Source organism: Sparus aurata, chromosome 12 (assembly GCF_900880675.1).
Source record: "Sparus aurata chromosome 12, fSpaAur1.1, whole genome shotgun sequence".
Lineage (NCBI taxonomy): Eukaryota > Metazoa > Chordata > Actinopteri > Spariformes > Sparidae > Sparus > Sparus aurata.
The window spans coordinates 12,208,853-12,234,159 of record NC_044198.1 but is presented as its reverse complement, the minus strand read 5'-3'; the positions used below and the strand labels follow the sequence as shown (position 1 = coordinate 12,234,159).

The 25,307-nt window shown below is 40.4% G+C and overlaps 1 protein-coding gene across 1 annotated transcript in view; it reads left to right on the top strand.

Moving 5' to 3' along the window:
* The window catches only part of LOC115592161 (matrix metalloproteinase-17-like), a 96,341-nt gene extending 82,652 nt beyond the window's left edge, over window positions 1-13,689 (top strand). The window contains exons 7-10 of the mRNA XM_030434701.1: window positions 543-625; window positions 1,324-1,476; window positions 1,634-1,891; window positions 11,482-13,689. Coding sequence (XP_030290561.1) covers window positions 543-625; window positions 1,324-1,476; window positions 1,634-1,891; window positions 11,482-11,807 — 820 coding nt within the window. The 3' untranslated portion in view covers window positions 11,808-13,689. The remainder of the gene's footprint in view (window positions 1-542; window positions 626-1,323; window positions 1,477-1,633; window positions 1,892-11,481) is intronic.
* Window positions 13,690-25,307: the final 11,618 nt, after the last annotated feature.

Genomic DNA, 25,307 nt, shown 5'->3' with positions numbered 1-25,307 from the left:
GACATGGGTCACAAATGCCGACTGCTAGGCAGAGGTGTCACGTTAATAGAGCTCTGAATGGAGATCTTTGTTGATAATACGAGGGCGGCTACCCACTCACAGTGGCAGCCCTGTGGTGCTAATGGCTTCATCATTGGCAGGCCGACCACGTCAGTGCTTTAAATCACTTATTAGCCCTAGGGATAAATGCACTGGGGGACCTCACCATGTCAGCGTGATAGCGTTTCACCTAATGTTTAGCCTTTTTTAATTGAAGGAAACACATGCACACGCATGCACACAGTTAGTCTCTCTCAGCAGGTGGCTGCAATTATCACATAGTTGGGTTATTTTGTATGCAAATGGCATTAACTGGCTTGGGTCTGTCCGTGAACTGCATACCTTAGAATAAGTGAGTCTGATTAATGTTTTATGTATAAATAAGGTACGTATGATGTAGCTTTAAAAAGCTCAATGTTCAAAATATGAATTTCAGGCCAGTGTCTCCGAACTTCTTCTTTCTTCAACTTCTCTTTCCTCCATCCTCCATTTTCCCATTTCAGTCTGGCGCGAGATGCCCCCGACAGATGCACCAGTCACTTTGATGCCGTGGCCCAAATAAGAGGGGAGGCCTTCTTTTTCAAAGGTATTCAGGCTTAAAATGAGAACGTAAACAAGAGAGACAGACAGACAGACAGGTAGATAGAGAGTGACAGGTAGAGAGAGGAGAGAGAAGGAGGTGAATGGAGAGGAGATAAAATGGAAGAGTAAGGGATATGGGGCTGGGCACGGGACATAGCGGTGGCTCCACGATCAATAGAAAGCCAAGCCATGTGTGGCTCCCAGGGCTCGTATCACAGGCTCACACACCACCACATATTCTGCAGTCTAAACAAAATGGTCCCATAGGGCCCAGACTGTTTTGCTGTATACTTGTTATCTGCTGAGCTTGGAATGGATGTTTTTGGCTTAATGTTCAAAGTGGCTGGTATATTTATAGAGAGATTCCATTCACCAAAACATGTTCGATAAGGTAATTTTGAAAATGAAGTCTTAAAACATAACCATTCATAATTTCTACAGGCTAATGTTCTGTCATCTACCTTTATTAGGTACACCTCAAATCTTAAGAACAAGCCCAGCTGCTGTATTTCATATTACTTTTTACAGGTAGATAAAAGTAGCCAAAGGTAAGAAAATGATTATCTTTTTAAGAGGAATCACTATAATAGTTGTGTCGATGTGAGGGAGTAGTTGGGCCATTACTGCAGGGACAGTACACTGTGTTCTAACTAAACATGGCTTTTCTTGTTTCGAGCGCTAACCACTTCCTCGTTGTCACAGGAAAGTACTTCTGGCGGCTGACCCGAGAGAAGCACCTGGTGTCCCTGCGCCCGGCTCAGATCCATCGCTTCTGGAGGGGCCTTCCACCCAACCTGGACAGTGTGGATGCTGTGTATGAGAGGCCAGGGGACCACAAGATTGTCTTTTTCAAAGGTAAAGCTATCTCTGTCTGATTTGAAGTTTGTTTTAGTTTAGTTGACTGACTACCTCATATCAGGCACAATTAACAGTGGTGTATTTTTTTAAGGATTTCATATGATAAAGGTTGGTCTCTCCCTTTAATTGTGTCCTCGGTGTCTACCCTCTTTAGGTCTAAAGTACTGGGTATTTAAGGACAATAATGTAGAGGAGGGGTATCCTCGTCCGATCACTGACTTTGGCCTACCCTCGGAGGGAGTGGATGCAGCCTTTGTTTGGCTACATAACGACAAAACGTACTTCTTCAAGGACAACCACTACTGGCGCTACGACGACCACCTGAGACGTATGGACCTGGGCTACCCTAAAGACAGCACGCTGTGGAAGGGGCTGCCACCAAACCTGGATGACGCCATGAGGTGGTCTGATGGTGAGTAACCATAACATCAACTCTTTCTTTACTTGTCATTCTACTTCAGCTAACTGGCTCAGTTGGTTCTGTGCTGGGTGGGTAATTCACGAGGTGATAAAGTAAAAGAAAGGCACTGAAATATTTTTATCTTTATGCTCTGTACCTATAAAGTTACTTGAGTTTTAGAAATGAACCAAATAAACAGATTTTCCTCATCAGTGGAAAACTACTCAAAACGCTCTCACAGGTTTGTAAAGTTTTATGTGGCAGGAAGGAAACTGGAAAGTGGAGGAATAAATGCTTCAGTCAAGTGTTCTTAAAATGGAGTTGGAAACATTCATTTTATGTGAAAATTACAATCAAACTGTTGGTGCTGAGTTTGGCAGACGTGGACGTTAGGCAGCAGTAGCTGGCAGCGCCATCTCCAAAGGCCACAAACAATTAGCTCAGTTTATCTGTACATAAATCCAAACCATTGCAGTACCCCCAGTAAAATTTTGGAAGCTTTTTCAGAGCTGATGATTGTTATTATCATTCTTAACAAATTACAGCTTAGGTGAAATATTATCTGATGTAAGTGAATACTACACACTACCTGCCCACATACATACAATATGTAAAATGTGCTCTGGCTCTTTTATTCATTATTCTATCAACAGGTTTGTATATAAAAAATAAATGCATGCTGCTCCTGCTCTTTATGCCACTTACAAACAAAAATGATGAAATGAATAATCATGAAAAATCCTATGCAGGAAAATAAACTTTATGTCAAAGTGCGGATGATGAATTGAGGAGTGTCATAGCCTGAGTTGATTTGTACGTTTTATTTCTATCATTCCTACAAAACATGTCATGTTCGGACAACATGAACTGACTTCCGAGTAGGAGGAAGATTCTTGCTAGGCAAGACGGCTGCCAAGCCACAGACCAGTGTTCAAGACAGCATTTCAACATTTTGAAGCACTAAACCACTGGATATTTATAGTGAGATGTCATGACATTATTCAGCTGTGGTATTGGCAAAAATAATCTGTTTTCTTTGGTAAAGCAACTGGAGAACCGGTAGACAACAAAAAAATTGTCTTTTATAAGACGTCGGACAATTACAATTTACATGTCTAAACGTAACTTGACATAAGCACAGCAATTTGTAAAGCTGCAATGTAAAGGAACTTTCAAACGTGGTTTGCAGAAATATACACAGCCATCATTTATTCTGCCGATCCGGTTGTTTAGTATCCTTTGGGCTCACTGATGCTCAGGTACCAGAGATGCTCTGGGTGGTTTTAATCATCCACAGCAGAGCCTTCCTGTTCTGGGCTCTGTGAATCCCATGCCAATTTGTTATTTTATAGATATAAAGGCTCTTGTCAAGTATGATGTATCCATACATAATAACACATAATCATTGACCCATAAAAAGTGAGCTGTGGTCATGGAAAATGAGCTTAAAAGCCATTTGTTCACCTTTAGGGATATTTTGGATACAAGAAGCTCAGGTCTCCAGGCAACAAACTTTTTATATTATATGTACACAGTCATAAATAATAAGTGGCCCATAGAAAGTGAGTTGTGGTTATGGAAAATGAACACTATAGCTGTATGTTTGCCTTTAGGGACCTTCTGGATGCAAGATGCTGAAGTTTCCAGGCAACAAACTTTTCAGATTACACACTGAATCAGTCTACCAGAAAGAGGTTGTAAGACTGGAATCTCGGCTTGCCAGAAACAGCCTTGACCTTTACACCGCAAACACAGTGGAGAGACGTGTCCGATGTAGTGAATCCACAAGCTGGTCTCCCCTTATAAATCCATGCTGCCACTGTGAGTCGGTCAGATATATTGGGGATAGCGCTGTTTGAATACTACTTAAAATGGATTACTAATCTAATCAAGGGGGTCTAACTGAGAATGTTCCTCCTGCATTAACCTCTACACTATAGATCCATCTTGTGATATGACTTTGAACAACTGAGCGGTCAGTCAGTTTGCAGTTGTCTTCTTTAAAAGACCTGAATGACACTAGAGTCAATGCCGATGAAAGAAACTGATCTTTTTACTCTGACTGGGCAGCCATGCATTCTACGGACTGCCCCCTGGTGAACGACCTCAGTCCATTAGCCCTCATACTATCTTCTACAGCATCAGTTACTGCCCTACAGCCATCATCCTCCTCAGCCAGCCCTCCAGTCGCCATCCCAGTGGCTCTTACAGACACACACCAGTAGCTACACCATAAACATCAATTTAAACTCACTGAACGATGCAAATATGCAAATGCAGACTAATTTGAGCTATTCACACAAGTAACAGTCGGCTGGTAGTGTTGTCACCGTGTGTGTGTGTATGTGTGTGTGTGTGTGTGTGTGTGTGTGTGTGTGTGTGTGTGTGTGTGTGTGTGTGTGTCATCATGGCAAAATGTGGCACTAAAGACACCTTATGTAGTGGGAACTACCACATAATCAGTTATGACTACTTTGCCAGGAGGTGTTCATATGTCTGCCTGTCTGTCTGTGGACAGATTTTGTCAGTGCAAACTATTAAACATGCAGTTACAACATTTTACGGTGTGTACTCAAGATCTAAATGTAGACTGAAGATTTTGAAGATGGCCGTGGTCCAAGCGAAGGGGCCAGAAGTATCCACCCATTGTATACCCCTGGCCCACATTCATGGTCCTGGAGACACTAATTGTAGCAGGAACTACCACAGGAGAAGTTTTGGGTACTTTGCTGGGGGTTCATATTTCTGTCTGTCTGTTTTTCTGTGGACAGATTTTGTGAACACACAGCTGTGTCAAATGCAGACACAAAACTCAACACATATGTAGTTGAAAGCAAAGTTTTAAGATGGGTGTGATCTCAAATAATTATAAGTAATGAGTACTGAGTAGTTATGAATCCAAACATGTTAGCTTAGTTGTGCTTTTCTTTCCTGAATTATATATATTGGCATGTTGAGTCTACAAAATATTTGCTCGCAATATTATTTACCAGTACGGAAATGTATTTGCAGGATGAATCCATACATTTCTTTCAATGGAACAAATGACTGCATAATTTGAAAGGTGAGGCTATTAGTGACAAACCCACACACAATATCATGAGACTCTGCAGTTCTCCCCTCAGTTCTTAAGAGCATTTCGGCATCTTAAAGCAGCATTATGCAGAAATTGACATTTTGTGCGATTTGGTGCCCCCCCCCCCCCGAATTTCTGAGTGCGACACCACTGTCATAAATAAAAATCGCAGATGTAACAATTTATCAGACATAATGTAGATAAACTCATTATGTCGCAACAATGTTATGTGCTGAAAACTTGCATCTTGAAGTAAACAAGCTCACTGAAGTTTTGTGCAACACGTGAAAGAGGGGCGGAGTAGCTGAGACACCATTCACTCTATTACACTCTATTACAAAACCACCACCAATATGATTCTGAAGCTGTTATTTTAAGGTAAAAAAGCATCTGTTTGCAAACATGAGATTAGGTAATCCTTTATTAGTCTGCCTGAGGGGAAATTCTGGTGTTAGCACCACAAGGAGAGAAATAAGATTAATAGAACATTTTAAAAAGTTATACAAGCTGCTACAAGAGACTGTCACTGAAGCAGTGCCATCTTTGAAATGTTGAGAAAATTATAATTATCCATAAATTATTACATCATTTATGAGACTATAATTTGACAAGGGTTCCCCCCCCCCCCCCCCCCCCCACAGTAAATCAGTTATCATGTTTCAAGATTTGTGGTCTCTTCTTTATAATGCAATGAAATCCGGGATGTCATGATTCCATATTGGCTTTGAGCTTCCCCATGCACAGATTACATGTTGATCAGAGAATGCTAATATGCTGAAAATTAGGCTTGCCATGGTCAGTAAATGACATTGCAAACTAATTGTTTCAGCTCAGTGCAGTAGCTGTTTGTCGTCTTTTGCTGAACGACATGGTATCTCTGGCATAATTTGTCAGTGTGCTCACTGTCACCGAAATACACAACAGAAGAAGCCGAGATGGTCATTTAGAAACAAGCTTTACTTCATAAAACACTCCCGCACTTAATAATAGGTCCAAATAACACTGGAAAGATACATTCACAGGCACAGTTTTAATCATGCATAGATCCTTTGTTTTAAGTAGAAGACAAAAAATTATAATTAGAAAGTAGAGGTTTAAGTAGTTATATGTTCTTAACATTAACGAATGCCAGTGTTGCAAATAGCTTTTTTGATTGGAGTTGTTTTCGCTGAACTCTCCTCTCCTCATCATGCTGCTCAGTTTGGCCAGTTACTCTGCAGCTTTTCGCAGAGAATAACACCATTTTATCAGGCTCCCTGGTTGTCTCTGCTCATCACTTTGAGCTTGAAGTGTTTGTTAAACTTCCATGTGTGAGTAGCATCTTCACACAGACTACAGCTTGCAGCATTTGAGCTGAAGATGTCTCTCAGTGGCCACAGAGAAGACTTCTTTCTTTCTGAGAGTGTCCTACTCATCTCTTGTCACTGAATGGTCGCACAGGAGAAGTGTTTCATTGAGGCAGCATGGACACTGCCTTCTGTTCATATATAATTAAACTGGTTCCAGGATATGATTATAGCCTGTGAAATTTCTGAAACCCGTCAGGGAAGAAGTGTCCATGCCAGATGGACGACACGAGGATTGTCCTCTGCGACGTGCCAGAAAATCGGTTCATAGTTTTTATGACATATGGTCAACCACTGACCCAGCAATTGACAGTTGCTTGAAAAAAATCATCAGCCGTCCCCGGTGACCTTTTAGAAGCATAAATCTGCCAGTTATAATCTTTGATCAATCAGTGCAGTACTGCCTCGTATTTGACTTTGAGTCAGAGGTGAGACTTGTTTATGCAGAAGAAGAATAAGGAAAAAACATGTTAATATTACCCGGGTTTGTTCAACACTGTGTGACATTTGCAATACAGTTACAGATCAGGATTTCCTATTCCGTGTGTGTGTGTGTGTGTGTGTGTGACACACAGAAGATATTAATATCAGGTCCCAGAGCTAAGATTCATGCTTTACCTGCCTTTGTTGGATGTTTTTTTTAATTATCAAGCAGGGGTGGTTGGAAGGAAGCAGTTTATTCTAGTACAAGGAACACTCATTGAAGAGAATATTTCTGAAAAGTCGACAGCAGGAAAATGGTAAAAGTCACAGGAGCAGAGTTCTAAAGTGCTGATCATACCCTCTTAAGAACATACATAGTGTTTAAGATATTGAATTTATAATTTCCTTCATGTGCAAATGATGATCTCAGGCACAGACAAGAGTGTCCAAAGCCCTATTTGCAATGGACTTTTCAAACCAGGGAACGGCCAGTGATTTAGAGAAAACCCACCTATTAGTGTTTTGTGCGAGTCATTCAAAGGGGACAAGCAGCAAAGTTTGTTTAATTCAATCGAGCCTAATCCAATCCCCTATATCAATATCAAATTCAAACCTGTAACTGCCAAACCATAATTCAAGATTGGCAGGTCTAGGATCTGCATCAAATTGTACTCACTCATAGATATCAGCCACCTAGATATGCTTGATTCTTATTTTTTATCGAGATTCATGCACTGCATGCAATGCATTTCCCTGAGAAACTAAAATGTTTATACTGGCACTGGCAATGTTAAAGAAAGTGACAAAAATTGGCATCAAAAGTAAACAGGGCCAGTTTCAGCCAAGACCCATTCCTCGTCCAAGTTTCATGGTAATCTTTTCAGTGATATTTGTGTGACCCTGCTGACAAACCAATGAATTCATGATCTCCTTAGCGGAGGTAAAAAAGCCCAAGGTGATGTTCACATGCAACAATTTATGTTTAAACCTTCTCTTAACCTTCCCCTCTCCTTTCGTCTCCTCTTGCTTCTCTGGACGTACAGCTAGCTTTACAGTCGGGACGCGCCGTAATGTGATCGTTATTGGAGCGCGTCATGCCTGAATCTGCCATGTCAGTAATCTTTACAGACTATGTGCACCTGTGCCTGTAAAACCCTCTGGTCTTTTACCTCCTATAAAATGTCTAGTGCCTTCGATAAAACCCAGCCACATACGTATGTGTGTGTGTGTGTGTGTGTGTGTGTGTGTGTGTGTGTGTGTGTGTTCAAGGCTGGCCCTGTGTAATTATGAGTGGAATTATAGGGAGTCATTATTAGTGTGTACTGGAAATTCATTTTAATAATAGGAACAACTAATCAAAATGCAAAACTGATTTGTACAAACTTGTACAGGAGAAATCCCTGAAAACAAACAGAAGTTGTGTCACCCCGAATGGTGTAAAGAACGATGTGCCTTTCAAGCTTCCTGTTTTTCCTTTTAAAGGTATTTCGATAGGGCGCATGCAACGTACAGTTTTGCCTGTAGCTTATTTATTTTAACGTTTCTCTCACTGTTTCACTTCAACTTTTTTATTAATGAGCCCCCTGAGATCGAGAATCCCTGGACAAAAAGGTTCGAAACGGAGGGCTTGTTTCAGAACTTGATTTAATGAATGTGCCGCACACAGGAGGATGAGGAGGATAATTGTAGACTTAATGAATCACAAATGAAATATGAAATAAATTAGAAACGCAGCTGTCATCCATCGAAAGTCTAGAAAATTATGAACAGTAATGAAAATGATGATTTTCATTACTTTGAGAATAAAATAGAAAAAAAGAAAACAAAATAAAACAGAACTATCACAGCCTTATCATCTGGGGATGAAGTGATTTTTGTAAATTGACCATCTGAACTGGCCAAAATGTTCACATTTCTGAAACAGGCAACACTTCACATCCATGGCAACTTTCAGCCTCGTAGACAGTAAGTTTCTGTTGCTAGAGAGTCGACATAGCTTTGTGGACCAATGAGCTGATGGACCAACAGATGATGCCTCCCATTCATGACTTATGAAATGTTGCGCTGCTTCACTTAGTACCGCTCCTCTATCAGTGCAGACTGGCAGGGTAGGAGCACCGGTTGCTCATTTCAACCTAGTATAAAGCAACACCAGTGGCCATTTAATGAAGCGGTGTTCTTTTTTATTTGATGACTTGATTGAAAGTGTGAAGGTGTGAATGAACTGAGAGCATCCATGCATTTCTATCTCCACCAGATGAATGGCAGAAGGCATGTGACAATCCCAGGACAGAGAAATCACCACAGCTGAAGCTGACATATTGGAATATACAGTGGTGTCTATTTACATAAAAGCCATTGTTGACAACTGATGATGTATGAGGGTCTTGAAGAGTTGTTCCATTTCATAACGGGAGATTTCAGCCACTTCCCTTTTGTTACTCTGTTCTGAGGTTTGGGGAAAAAATTAGAAATGGTATGGAGCCTTGATCTCCGTACCAAATTTCATCCTCCAGGGGCCACAAGTGTGGAAAAAAATGTTGTAGACCAACTGGCCAACAGAGTGACTTGTAGAGCTGCTTGCTGCAAAAAAAAACAACCCAAAAAACAGTTCTATCAGTTCTATTAGAAGGTTAACATAATGTTTACTGATTGATCAACGGCAACACCAGCCACCTCCTGTGAAAGTCTCATTCAGTCAACATATCAACATATCATATCTCTGATGCTGAGAGCAAAAGAGCCTTCTTGGTTGTTCCACTCCGTGCCTGTTGCTATGGCAATCCAAGCAGCATGTACAGTTACACATCAAAGTTTGGTTGTTCCCGTTCTCTCTAAGGGGGCAATAGGGCAGTAAGAATTTGAACCGAATCAGTCAAAACAATGGCTAAAATTGTCAACAGAATGTGAAAAATACCAGTCTGAAAATTGTGACGTGTATGTTTTGTGTTGCAGAGGTATCTACTTAAGTTAGCATGCTAACCAGCTAACCCTGACCTGTCACGGTCCAAAACTCCTGTGGTCGGAGTGTAAATACTAACCCTCCAGTCGTAGGTCGCAGTCTGAACCAATAGCTACACAAGCTCACAGCAGCTACACTTAGCAGTTATTTAGAACATATATCCTCCTCCTCATTTGTTTTGAGAATAGATTTGACAGGTGTCCAGTTCTTACATATTGCACCTTTTGATAACTGAAGACGATGTCAAGAGTTCAGGAAATACTTGTCGTGTTATAGTAGTATTGATGGAGTAGTTATGATGCTATAACTATTTATATTCTAGTTCGATGACTCTTCAGCTTGATGAGGTAATTCGTCATGATGCTTTTATGACCTCATTCATGGTTCCAAAAAAAGCTCCTCATAGATTTCACTTGTCAGTTGAGCTACTGTTCTGTCATGACTGAGATAGATTCTTTCTCATGAATGCAGTTTTGCACAAAATATTTCGAGGAAGACTTAATTGCCATCATCATAACCTGAAAAGGAACATTTGAAGCTAATGGACAATAATACAGATTTGGGCCTTGTGTTAAATAGAGATCTGTTGTGGTATAAATCAAAGTTTAAAGGGTAATTCAATTATAGACTGAACTATTTCAGAGACAATATTGAATATTGAAATCATCTTGTGTAAGAAAAGGAGCATTAAACATTTTATACAGGCTTGGTCCTGACATTTCCTTTGACTAGACAAGGACCTTATCCGGAGTTGGTCCCCAGGTGCTGGAGAAAGGTTGCCTGCTGTTCCTAAGCAATCACAATAGGTCAGATGCTGAGTATATATTACCTTCCCAAAGGGATTAGCAGTGTTTGCTTTAACTTGCATTTATTTTGGCAGCCTCTACCAAGCAAATCCCCTTTAATGAATGCCTCCACCATTTGGCTGTACAGATTAGGCTTTGATAACACACTTGTAGTTGTTCAAAACTGGCACGAAAACAGCTAATTAGCAGGAGGCACTCAGTCCTTATTTCAGGCCACTCTCCATGGGAGCGAAGCAACATCACCTCTCTCCCCTGCAGCAACTCCCAGCTGAATTTGTGGAAGCCTCTTTTCCCTGTCAGGTGTTAAGAGGTCTGTGTTGTGTCTGAGCTACCGCCAGCTTCAGAGGTCCTGCTCCAAGCGCTTTAATGTGTGTGTGGGTGGCTGTGTGTGTGTGTGTGTGTGTGTGTGTGTGTGTGTGTGTGTGTGTGTGTGTGTGTGTGTGTGTGTGTATGTATGTGCGTGTGTGTATGTGCGTGCGTGGGCGGGTGGGTGGTTGGGTCAAAAAACGGGGACAGCCACAACAAAATCCCCAATTCTATGAAAAGACATAAAACATAGTGTATATGCAAGAACACTCAGATTCACATACAACCAAACTTTGGGCTAGGATACTGGAGCCACATCAAAGCCTATATCTGCCACTAGGCCACATCCACAAGCCCAGAAAGAAGAGAAAACAGAGCGATGGAGAAAGGAGAGAAAAGTGAAGAGATGCAGTGACACTTCACTCTTTGAACAGTGAATGAGAAATCACAGGTTCAAGAGATGGATAAGAAATAGGAGGACAATACTTGAGGGGAAGAAAAACAGGTTGGAAGGAAGCAGCAAAAGAACAAATAGTTTAGATATACTTTTGTCTTTCTCAGTGGTCCTGCTAACATTTTTCTGTTTGCTTTATTTTGAAACTTAATTTGCATCCTTGGCAAATACAAAAGTTTTTTTTCTCTCTCTCTCTCTCTCTTTGCCCTCTCTCTCTCTCCCCCTGAAGGCTCGTCCTATTTCTTCAAGGGGAAGGAGTACTGGCGAGTGCCTGGCAGCGACATGGAGGTGGAGGCAGGTTTCCCCCGCCTCATCGCTAAAGACTGGCTTCTGTGCACCGAGATGCAGTCGGACTCCCCAGACGCGGAGCCCAAAAGCACAGAGACGAAAGGCAACGTGCACCAGCACCCAGACCACGCAGAGAACGGATACGAGGTGTGCTCCTGCACCTCGGACACCGCCTCGCCTTTAGGCGCCCGCCCCTCCCTGTCTCCCGCGTGGCTGCTGCCACCTCTCTGGACGCTCTCACTTGCCTTCCGCTCTGAACTGCTATGATGACCAAGCCCAGGACAAGAAGAGACTCACCCATCAAAGGACTCTTTGGTGGAGGGCCAGTGGACGCTATGACAGTCTAAATACAAACTGGAACATTTTGTTCATATAAATATCAATTGTTATGTTTTTGCTATTATTTTGCTGTTATTTATTTCACATGCCATTTGATGGTCATCTAAAGCGCCTTGCAGTATGGGTAGTACATACATACATACCGAATCATATAATCATACTACAATATATCGTGTAGCGATCAATCCACTGACAACTACAATGGCACTCTGTAGAGCGCAAACCCCCGCCAAGGCACCCTTTAATTCAATCAAGTCTTGATAGCCCTGTATCACTCTAAATTACACCCATTACAGCTTCATCATATTTCAAGATCACCAGATCTTGGATCCGCATCAAACTGTACTCACTCATAGATACCAGCCACCTAAATATGGTCAGTTTCTTTTCATCAAGATCCATTCATCACTCCCTGAGGAATTAACACAAATGCCAAAAACCTCCTTATCTTGACATATTAAAGACAGTGAAAAATAATGTCTGGATCCGCACCAAAAGTTACTGGGGTCTATTCTGGGCCGAGACCCATCCTCCATCCAAGTTTCATGGAAATCAACAAACCAACCAACAAGCAAATGGACACAGGTGAAAGCATACCCTCCTTGGCGGAGGTAATAACAATGCTAGTAGCGTGCGTTACGACACAGAACCACAAGTCCTGTCCCTCAGTTTCCTCTTGAATGGCTTTACCGTCTCATTTTTGCGAGGACGATAGTTGCTCGGGACTGCTCAGAAATATGTTCGCATGATATACAACAGTACTCCAACAGCACCCATAAAAATTTCTTTTTTTCTTGTAGAAGAAGTTTACAGCAATAATGAACGACATCGTAGGATGTAGACAGGTCATTGGGGAAATAACATGTCGATCGTCAACAGTTTATTGGCTTCCTGAGATGTTAACAGGTAGACAGGCGGACGACAAGAGTCACCATTTAAATTCAGCACGACAGGAGGAGTTGCCTGAAAGACTCAAACCAGGGCAAAGAATGCCACTCGCTATATTGATACTGTAGTCAGACGGGTGACTGACAGCCCGGCATGTATCTCCTCAGACAGGTGAAGAGTACCCTGGGATGTAGTGTAGATAGAGAGGTGGGTTTACAGATGAATGGCCCCATGGGATGTTGACACGGAGACAGATGAATGGTTCGCATGAATGTCGACAGGTAAGATGAATGGCAGCCCGGGCTGTAAACAGGCAGACAGGCGAATACCATCCAGTACATGAGGGAGAGGGCTCACTGAGCTGCTGGGAGCTGAGGCCCATTAATGTCTCCACGTACGACAGAAAGTTGAGCGCTTCTCAACACCATTTTCCTTAATGGCATTAGCTTAAAGCCCTTACCTGCCCTCCCACGCTACGCTGCTCATGCGTCTCCATGAATTCATCGCTGTCAGCCCCGCCTCAGAAGCATTCCCCGCCATTATCAGATGCAGTATTGGTTTTGTTGTATCTTTTGTATTGAATATGGATAAATTGTGATTCCATATTGCTTTGATCAGATTATAGTTCACAGAGCCTTTTTTTTTTTTTTTTTTTTTCTCCTCACCGTCGGACGACCTCCCTCATCCAATCCAAGCTCCCTCTGTTGACGTCAGTACGCAGACCTCACCACATAGCGTTTCAGATTTATTCTTGCTGATATATTTACCTACAGTTTAAATATAGACACAGATATATTTGAGTTGAGACGTTCCATGGTTAGTGCGAAAAACCAAGTGGACTGTGTATATTTCGAGGTGTGTTTTCTAATGTAAAATATTTTTGTAGAAAAATAAAAAGACTCTGAATGACTCTGTGGACTAACTGTGGTCACGTGAATGTGTATGTGGTGTGCTCAGTGTTCGGCTGTGTGTCATTGAAAACAAGCCCGAGCTTGAAGACAGATGAAGACAGATGAAGGTAGCATGACAGCTTGCAGACACCAACTGGGGAGCTGCTCTCCATCACTGATGTACTATAAGCGTGGCTTCTCATGTAATGGTCACTGCTGTTCATTGGGAATGCAAACCACGTCACGTCAAGCACAGCACTCGGCCTCTTGAGCAGCGTTCGCCGGCACCCGCACTTCTTTCGGGGAAGTACATCAGAGAGGTAACGTCGCCTAAGTTCACAAAATACTCAGGGGTGCGCATACGACTTGGCCTGACATCAGAGGGGACTTTGTGGGTGGCAAACAGCTAAGATAAGTTCATACCACAAGCCAGTCACAGACCTCACCCTCTCTTCAAAATCACAGCAATTCGATTAACAAAGAGGCGACAGGCGACTTCTTCCAGGTGATGCGCACCAAACTTCAGTGAGTTTTCAGGTGAAACTAGTTCAACCATTATTTATACAGTTCCTTTCTGTATTCTGCGCCTCGAGATTACACGCTTCAACACAGTCGTCCTGGTGTTTTGCTGTAATAGGTTGTGTTTTTCAATATACTTTTTTTTCTTCTTTTTTTAAATGCTCACGATTTATTATCATGTTAAAAGACTCCATTGTTATTCCCCCCGCATCTCCCTTTTGTCACGCCTTGCAGGCCCAGGGTGTGACACCGCTAAGAGCAGCAATTTTTCTTCCCTCCTCCTGACACACTCGAGTGGTGTTAATTAACTGGTGTGTCTCCGAGGCGGCCACCGAGGGGAGCACTTGCTCCCGAGGGCACATACAGCAGGACGGGGTCACTTTTCAGCAGTGTGTCCAGCTGATCCTATTCGAGCTGCTACTTCAACCAAACCTAATTGTTAGAATTGGAAACGACTGCAGGTGAAGTGTAATCGACATTTTTCCAATTGTGTTTTTTAATGGAGCTGTTTAATTCAAAGTGATGGTTTTCAGGAAAAGTCCTTTAATTTTTATCAGTGGTCCCACATTCACTAGCTTAGATTAATTAATCACAGCCCGGCTTGGTCTTGATTGGCATTCTAATAAATCTGTGACGTATTTCCAGCCAGGCAGGTTTGCATCATCATAATAGACATATTATGCTCAGCTTCATGTTTCATTTTGGGTTACTACCAGAATAGTTTTTTTTGTTTTAAAAAGGGCACTGCGTAGTTTTGGAGAAAAAAATTAAAACTCAGAATTTCAATATTTACAATGTTAACGAGGTGATAATACAAACTCTAAATATATTTTTTTTTTTATCCACTGAATAAACAAGCTGTTCTTAGAGGAAAACAAGGCCCCAAGAAAAAACATTGAAGCCAGAAAGGTGGCAGGGTACGCCACACGTAAACAAAGTAAAACAGAATGAAGTTGTGTTTGTCCTTTTAAGGCCAATTTGTTCGTTCAGTTTATTCGGTCATTATTCAGTCGTGTTCTCAGCTTCCAACATAATACAAGCATTAATTATGCAAATGTGTGACATTGTGACCTACTGACGTCACTAAATTAAAGGCTGGACTACTAACGAGGCGTTTCAGGAGCAGAGTTTTCTGTGGGAGGGAGATTCCGTTGGGCTTTTTAACTGTAAAGACCTTTGACATGCATGAGAACTAGGGATGCACAATATACATCAATAATGGAAAATTGACATTATCAGTTATCGACAGATAATGAAATTATAGCCGATAAATAGCACTGATAGTTCAAAGCCGATTTGCTTTTGTTGACTTAGCAAGTGCAGCATCTACACACAGTACGTGGTGGTATGCACCTTTAAAGTTGGTTTGCCAGCCAACCAAAAAACACAGAGAAGAGCTGCTGCACCCGCGTACAGTCACATTATGTAGACAACACACAATTGTTTTTTAAGTTCAGAAGAAGAAAACACAACCGTCTCCTGCAATACGCAAGTGTTCGGAGAGGGGGAAAAGTGAGTTTAACACAATAAATCTTATTAGAGCTATGAATAAAAATCTTCCATCTTTGCCTGCTACATCTGCATACAGTACAGGTTATGAACTTATTTTTAAAATGTGGAATTATTATCGGTTATTGGTATTGGCTAAAAAATTCCATATCGCGCATCCCAAATAAGAAAGAAAAAAACAAACAAACCAAAAAAAAAAAAAACAACATAATGTTTTCTTTAATACTCGGTCTCCTGAGGCTCTGAACTGTGGCTTTGGCATCCCACAGCACAGTCAGAGCTTATCACATTAAAAACACAAACACAAAATCCACAATTCATTCATCAGGCGTGATGTGTTTTACTTTTGTCCTTGCATATTTCATGAAATGTCATGCAAATGAGCAATAATCATCATGTTATGTAATGAACATCTGGCTGGAACCCTTGTGAAATCACTGACACAGCTCGGATGATGATGTTTGGGTTTTAGCAGAGGGGCAGAGAGAGAAATTTAAGAAACAGAGAAGAAAATTCAAGTAAAATAGGCACACAGGCGGACAGATGTAACAGACATTTGGCGGCTACGGATAACATATGGAGGAAAATAGATAACTGCGCCGGATGATTCTCTAATTCCCCAAAAATTCAGCACGGAGGAAAGGATTCTACGGGTGTTCAAACAATCGATGCTCAAAATAAACTTAATCTGATGTGTGTGGCCCCTTGGCAGACAGAGGCCAAGCTCACGATAAGCGGGAATGCAATGCAAATAGCCGGTGCTGAGGAACTGACCCCCGGGCTCTTTTGTTAAACAGTGTTAAAAACAAGTGTAATTGTGTGTGCATGCACCGAAGAGCAGCTCTTCCCACAGTCGCTGTGCTGTGGAGAAGTGATGCTGTCAAGAGGCCGCCGCCGAGTTGATGCATGGCAGCGAGGTTGAGGCGGGGGTCCGGAGACAGAGCTGGTTCAAGCTTGCATGGCGAGAGAAGCAGTCGGCAGACTTGTCAGGTTGGGCTCTGGCAGCCCTCTACCATCACATTCCTCAAAAGGTCATACTTAATTTAGACTTTTGCCCCCACAAGCTGGTGGATTCGGCAGGGAGGAAGGGAGCGCCCGTTCGAGTTGGAAAGTTTGAAGAGAAGCGTCACATCCACTCTTGACATCTGTTGTTAGAGTTCAGAACCGTCTTCCTATACTGGTTAAACTTGACACACCTGTTTATATTTGATTTTGGTGAAATTTCTATTTTTTATGAATATCTTCAAGAAAAAAGTCACCATTTGTCATGAAAATATTGGTCGCTAACCGACTTCAGTTTCTCCCTCTAAACTAACCCTAACCCTAGATCCAACTGTTAGACCCAAACGAGTGTCACTACAAATGGCCTGAAACATGCTCCTGAACACTTTCTGAAGGAACACATTTGGCCCTGACATGAATTTTCACCTCCGATCCATCCCGTTTACTTTGCTTAGTGACACATCTTTTTCATTAGCTTCCAGCTCATTTGACGCAATGACTCAAGAATCAGTGCTACAATGTCTTTGTTTACTAGTTGAATGAAGCACACCTGTTGTTATTGGATTTTGGTGGAATTTCTATATTTCACACATATCTTAGGTCAAAGGTCAGAATACTGTTAATAGATTTTGTTCATTTGGGATGTGATTTTGAGGTGAGATTTCTCCACATTGCTGCAATGAAATGTAACTAAATTCAAAACCTGTGATAGAGTAAGACATCAGAAGGAAGATGCAAAGACAATGATGAGCTAATCTATAAGGAACTGATTTGACCAGTGGACTCCAAACTCCTCCAACTATGAGATCCAAAAAAGTGTCACCACAAATAGGTACCAGTCAACACCAAATGGCCTGAAACGGGCTTCTCAACACTTTCTGGAATAACAATTTTGGCCCTGACAAGTCAGATTTCAAATTTCAATGCCAAAATGTCTTCTGATACTGGTTGAATGAGAAACACTGGTTTTCATTTTTGTGAAAATGCAAATGTGTGAAGTGGTGACGCTGTGTGTGACGCTGAGAGTAAATTTGCTACGGAAGTGCCTCCTTGCATGACCCTAAAGTAGCTAAAATCTTATAAGTGTCCTCACAGATGACAATCCAATAGAAAAAATGGGGCAAAGTGCTCTCAAATTACAACTTTCTGTGAGCTTGTGTCGGACCACATACAAATGGTGCCCATTTTATTTTTTTCACCCCTGCCCCTCCAAAATCCTGTGTCCGACACTGCACAAGAACACGGGTGGAAAGGAAAAACATCTGAAAAGCATGACAGATCTCCTTTATGTAAGTAGATAAGCAAGAATAGCAGAATATGTACACTCTCAGTCTTTACACATAATGTCAGTCATTTCATCATTATTCAACCACAGTTGCGCTGAAGAGGGGAGCAGAGAGGCTTCTCGGGGTCACGATGTTGTGAAATACATGGAAAGAGTGCAACAGTATTCGGAAAAAGTCAAACACATGAGAGCACAGACACCCCTGATCAGTCTGTCCTCTCTCTGGTGAGTTTACTGACACGTCTTACCAGGCGATGACTGGGAAATGCCCTGAGGCCCCTCGATCCAGCCAAGATAAAAACAGCAACAACCCGACTGTCTACAAGCTCACTTGTCTCATTTATTATCCAACGTGCAACACGGGTGGACGTGACTCATTAAGGCACCAAAACAAACAAACAAGGTATGTACTGCTTTGCATGTTAACAATTTAGCATCCTGACACCACCAGTCGCTATAGTTTCAGATTAATAATGGCTGGCAGCCATTGTAATTCCAGCTCCAGCTCAAGTCTGTTGGGGGAGAATGCTGCATATATGAACAAATCTGTGTCAAGCTTTATTGTTTTAGTTGCACAAAGTCTGATAAAGTGTCTCAAATGATGTCACTCGAGTCCGCACTGTTTGGTGTTGGAAGCTTCAGGCTCAGAAGCGAGGTGTGGAGCCCTCTCTTCGTCTGTGCTTGATGCTAGCAAGCTTGAGGCTGAATTAGCCGCTGCTAGCATAACACACCTGAGTCTCTAACCCAACTGTTGCTGTTTGTGAGGCATTATGGGTAATGTTGGCTCCAGTTTTTTTGCCCGTCATGTTCAGTGAATGCTTCAGGAGTGCAGTTCTAGTCAATATAATATATAATATTTTTCGCTTTTTTGGGAAACATTCCCTACAGTGTTCCTTCACTCAGCAGCTGTCATTTTTCCGATCTGTAATGTGGAACCACTGAAGTTGTTCAACAACAAGTGGGCCAGAATAGAGCTACTTGATGCTGCAGAAAAGCTTTATACTCAGTCTATGAATACCAAAGTCTCCCCTGAGTCCAAGGCTCCCTCAGTTGTAATAGAGTGTATTGAATTTCCCTCAGCTTCTCAGTTTAATTATCTGGCATGACCTACTGGCTGGGATCACATGCTCAAGCATAGAAATGCAGTATGCAGACAAACTTATGCTGATCAAGTCCAAAAAGTTTGTTTCAGAGAGGAGATGGGTTTGAAAAAGCTGTGACCTTCATGGCAAGATTTGTTGCTATCGTTCGACGTGGAAATGCGACGACCATTCGACTGTGCAACTTTTTCGCCTGGTGGGTAGTTTAAGGCACAGTGTCACAACACTTGATATAAACTGTGCAGCGAACAGCCTTGGAGGCTCTTGGTCAAAGAAGTAAATTTTTCTTACTAAACCTGATTTATAATGCACAAGGTATGTAGCTGAAAGTGGTTACACTGAGGACAAAAGGAGCAACAAACAGAGTTGGGTGAGATCACTTGGGTGAAATGTTGTCAGCTACTGAATACAAATTACATGGCCATTTTTATAATAATTAACATGACACATTGGGTTATAGAAAACAATAATTGAATCTTATACTTAAAAAATGGAAAGCCACAAAAATGAAGATGTATTCTCCTTAAATATATTAAAACAATTATAATTCTAAGGCACAGTATCACAACACTTAATATTAACTGTTAAAAGGCCTTGTACCGAAAGTACATTTCCTCACTAAACCTGATTTATAATGAACAAAGCATGTAGCTCAAGTGAAATGTAGGCAGCCACTGAATACAAATTACATTGGTAATCTTTGTAAAAAGTGGCGCTATGCATATTTATCAGACGCAATCAAAAATGTAATCAAGTAATCCCTGCCTACCATCATATAACTACAACCTAATATCACAATATTTTAAATGTAATTGAGTATGGATACATATATTTTCTCTTTATCTAATCTGCAAGGAAATATAAATTAGCGATTTTCCTTTTATTGGTTCATGCGCTAAAGAAAAAAGTAAATGATTAGCATTTAGCTGCATCAAAGGTGTTTCAATTTAAAAGCTATTTCAGATGGTTCCCTGACAGATTATCCTAAATCTACCACACATTTGCCTGAATGAAACCTTTGACCTCAACTTGTGGGAACCATGTTTTGTCCCCATAAGGTCCGTAAGTCCCTGTAATGCTGTCAGGCCAAATGTCCTCTCTCTCTCTCACACACACACACACACACACACACACACACACACACACACACAATGGACCCATGATTTATTACAGAAACAAACTGATAGAAATACATTGATATACTAGAAACTCAGATATGTTTAAGATAACTAAATACAGGTAGAATAAGAAGTCACAGAATTCTAATACCTACACCGAAATGTAGAGCATCACTTTGTATATGCAAGCTTATGTTCTTTTCCACATGCATGGTTTCCCTTGAGTGATCATTAGTATGGTTAAACATGGCTCCATATAGAGTGCCCTGATAAAACATGAGTTGTGATACCGCTGTGTGTGTGTGTGTGTGTGTGTGCGTGTGTGTGTGTAGTAAGTGTGGTTACATATGTGTTAGTGTGCATGAATGTCAGTCTGCCAACAGATACAGGAGTAGTAGATAATATCTTATATGTTAAGCATGTAAATATCCTAGTGAAACCGTAATGAAGCAGACAACCGAGATAAAGTTTGCAGTGTGGAAGTATATTGGGACCCCGCTGGCTATAGGCTCTTCTCTAACCAGAGAGAACACCTCAAGGCCTTTGCACCAACTGTCACCAGGAGAGACTTAATGCAACCGGGGAGAACCAATCAATCATTCTGAGGGAACCACAGAGCAGCTAAAATATTCAGAGCCAGAGCAAACCCCTGCAGAGTTGACACCTGCGATGGTAGCTGGTGGGCCGCTTACAGCAAAGTACACCAACTGTCCCATATACAGTCTAACTTTCAACACACTGAAGAGTAATGGAGTAGAAACTGACTGAGCATGTTTTATTTACATGAGCACATCATGAGCATATACCTGCAGCTTGTTGTCAGTGGTGCATCATTATGCAGACCGGAACAGCACTGTGAATGCAGCATGATTCCTGGCTCAGGAATATGGCCATGACTAATTCATGACAGCATCCACCAGTGTTGTTGGACAATACTGCGTCAGTGTTACACAATGACTGGCTGCCATCTGACTTGATGTCAGATAAGATACAGTAGCTCTTTGACGTCTGATTGTCAGTGAGAGTGGGTTGAGAGTGGGATGTTTCAAGCTGATCTTACTGGAAATTCTACTGCGTGTCAAAACAGTCATGTTCAATGGAATAATGGATGTATTTTTATTAATATATGTGTCCGCTTCAACTCAACTTGTCAAACGATTTTTGACATTTCCATGTTTCCAGATATACTTTATGTCATGTTACTGTCGCTGATTCACATTTCCTAAGTACAATATTTCCATAATTAGTCCATGTTAAGGAAAACAAACATCCAAAGACGTTTAAGATGGAATGAATGGTTAGATAACATAATGAATTAAGGTACAAACTTGTAACAGTTCTTGGTTTCTTTAATTGATTGATAGTGCTTGGAAATATAAGCAACAAGATCACAGTCCTAGAAACATGCACCCTTTTGCAGTCCTCTACCGCCCTCCTCTGGTCCTTTAGTATACACAAAGTGCTTTCAATGCAACACGTGAACTGCCTTGTGTTTGTGTGTAAGAGGGCTCTGCAAAGACCATCAGCATCCAAATGTTTAAAATGACAGTTTTGATACAAGGATGTGTTATATACAGAAATAGTTTCACAGCTTGTGCTATACCTCCACTGAACAACACACTGCTCACTTTGAAACTCTTTAATTTTATGGTATGAATTCATATCACAGTCTCTTTGCTGTTGTTGCTGTACTAAATTATGCGCACATTTATCATCTGCACCTGGCTGCGGAAAGACCTTTTCTCTCAAGGACAATGTCTGATAATTAAGTCATCTGTATTTGTCAGAAATGTGTCAACCGGTCCGACCAGATATAACAAATATGGCTAATGTTAGATTTACCCTTTCATTAGATTTAGCATAAAATGGAGAGTCTTTCGTTTAGTATTTATTTATTATTTAGTAGACTAAAAGACAATTAAGCATTAAGTGTCTGTGTTGTTGGTATAATGTAACATATAAAGTGATGTGTGTGGGCATGAAACTAATGACAATTTGATAACACTTTACAAAAAGATACACACATGTAAGTAGTTACTAAGGAGTGAGTAAGGAATGACTCAGGAATGACTTGAAGACTATATGTAGAAAATGACATACTAAAGAGCAGACTTGAAGAGTCAATATTATTGAATCATTAGGTATTGATTAGTTCTTAAATATCCGTGACATACTGACTTATTTCTTCACGAGTTGCTCCTGATTAACTGTGAACCAGTTATTTAGAGGCACAAACTAGTGTCGACTCATACATTGTGAATTACTTAATGATTTCTTACTTTTCTTGTGTACCTTCACGTAAAGTGAAGCTTAATACTGAGTAGTTATGAGGTTGACTCTTAATTACTAATTACTTACTCTTTTGGCACATATATTAATGAACTAATCATTACCTATTGATTCAGTAATATAGTTTTTCCCAGTCTGTTCTGTAATAACTCATTATTATCGGCTATAGTCCACCAATCACAGTTGATTGTAATTACTCATAAACTATTCATTAATTATCAATTAATTCCCTGTTTCAATCCTAGTAATATTAAGAACATAGATGATTTATAAATGCACATTTTTATGTACTTTGTTTAAATGTTATAGATGCTTTCTAATAAAATCCTAAAGTTTTTATGATCAGCACAATGAGGGAAGTTAAACTGGAATAAAGTAAATAGATGTCTTCATACTTTACGCTCAGTGAAGCAGTTACTCTATGAATACGGTATACAAAATACAATATTTCTTCCCTGGCCTGGTACACAAATTAATAAAGAAAATGTTCTTTAGCAAATTTTTCCCCTAAATGCATTTGGCATGTTTTTAACAGATTAAAGGGATCCCATCATTATATCTCATTGGACAATCATCATTCTCAATGTTGGCTTGCAACTCTCTTCCACAGCAGCCCTCTTCTTCTTCTTCTTCTTCTCTGCCTCACTTTGAAGGGCCTTTATTTTCATGACTTGGAATAGCCCTTGGAAAGTTGCCTGCTCTGAAGAACTAAAAGTTGATCAAACAGCAATTACACAGCTTACATAATGCTGGACAGTGACACAAATTGAGATTACTGGAACAATGTGGATATATTTCACACATAATATAAGTGTTGGTTACTGTCCTCTCAAAAAAGCACTGCAGATCTTGCTGCCATCTCCCCCCTATAGCCATAGTTTTTTCATTGATCTCATCTTCCATCTGCTGTCATCTATTCCGAGATTTTCCCATCTTGTCTTGCATTTATTCCCATCATCTCAACCTCTCTTCGCTGCCATCTCATCCTCTCAGCTGTCATTTTTCTCTATTTAAACATTCAACAGTCTTCCTTCTCCTCATTACCTTTCACTTCCCTTCTTATTTGCCACAATTCTACCGTCCTAACCCTTTTTATTTCCCGTTGGATGTCTCTCTCTCTCTGTCTCGCTCTCTCTCTGCTCAGCTTTGAATTTCAAATTGTACTGCATTTTTTCCCATCTCCTTCTCATATGTATGCTACTTCATTACGAAAAGCTACAATAATTATGCAAAGTTGGCATCCACAAATAAAGCTGATTTTTCACCTGGCGATGGAAGCTCCCCCACCGAAGCCCATCATGATGCCAATTATATTAATCATGATGATAATGATGATTATGATGATGATATACTGGCCCTCCACCTAGTGGTGAGTTAAATAAAATTGCCTCCTTCCATATAAAAAGTGATAAAACAATGTCTAGACTGTCTGAAACAGTCTTAATACAACATTTATTTTTTGGCATGTTTTGTTGCATTTTGGTTTTATTTATTTTGAGTCTAAGCTCGACATGCAATCCTCCTTTAACTTATTCTGTGACACAGTGGTTTTATTAATAGGATAAAATAAGGATTACACGCAAAACAGTGCTGGGTCAGCTACTGGATACATATTACTGGCTATTCTAATAATTAGGAAAGTAATCTATAGATTTGAAATATGTAATCTAATCTAAATACTTTTTTTTAATTTTTTTTTTTTTTATATGGTTTATTTGATAGGGACAGATACAGATCATGTGGGTTGTACAACAATCCAACAGAAAGCATCATAGCATTTATAGCCTTAGCTAACTTTTGATTTACTTCAAAATCAAACATTGAAAATATTTCAATTTATACTAGAAATGGTTTTCAAAACATGTTCAGCAAAAACATTCCAATGATAGCTGCTGTTATCTTTAACAGATTCTCCCATCTTGTCTTGCATTTTCTCCCATCATCTCGACCTCTTTCAGCTGCCGTCTCATCCTCACAACTGTCAATTTTTCTGTCTTCCCTCTCCTCTTTGTCTTTCACTTCCCTACTCATTTGCCATAATTCTGCATAATTTCTTATTAATTAAAATGCATTTTACATATTCAATATTTACAGATGGTCAGTCAGATTACATTTACAAAACAGGACTGGCATAGGGTACAGGTGTGCTGTGTGTGTTCCACAATATGTGCAAAGCTGTTTCTTTTGTGCAAGCGGATGTTGTTGCTATTTTTGAATGAAAGGCCACATGAAGGATTTTGCTCTTGTAATACAAGAGAAGCACCCACTCAAAGGCTCCCATTTTGTATGTTAATAAAAATAAATAACTACATTGTCATTATTAAGAAATAAAAAATAATAAGTTAGGTCAACATTAACAAAACTGGCAACTTGTGAGGAGTAACTCACTTTTATTAGGCTACAGTAGAAGATATTCAATATATCTACAGTCATAGTTTTTAGAATTTTCGATTTGACATATGTAAAGACTTCTACAAAATCTTTATCAAGTAATCCTTAACAATTGACAATTATTACCCAACCCTGTGTGCAAATCTGTCAAACCTTTCAAACATGAAATTCTGTAGCCTACACTGCTTTGAACTAATTTGAATGATCATTTAAAGGAGCAGTATGTAGTTTTGGGGTAGACATTTTAATCAGAGGAGAAAGATCTTCTTTGACTGATTCTTTACGCCTTAACATACTTAATAAACAAACTGAACGTAAAGGACAACAGAATTTTATATTGTTCTTCCCTGTTTAGCTATATGTGGCGGACCGTAGCTTCAATCAGTGTTTTGGGGACCTTATTTTCCTCTTGGACCAGCTATTGTATTTCTGAGTTT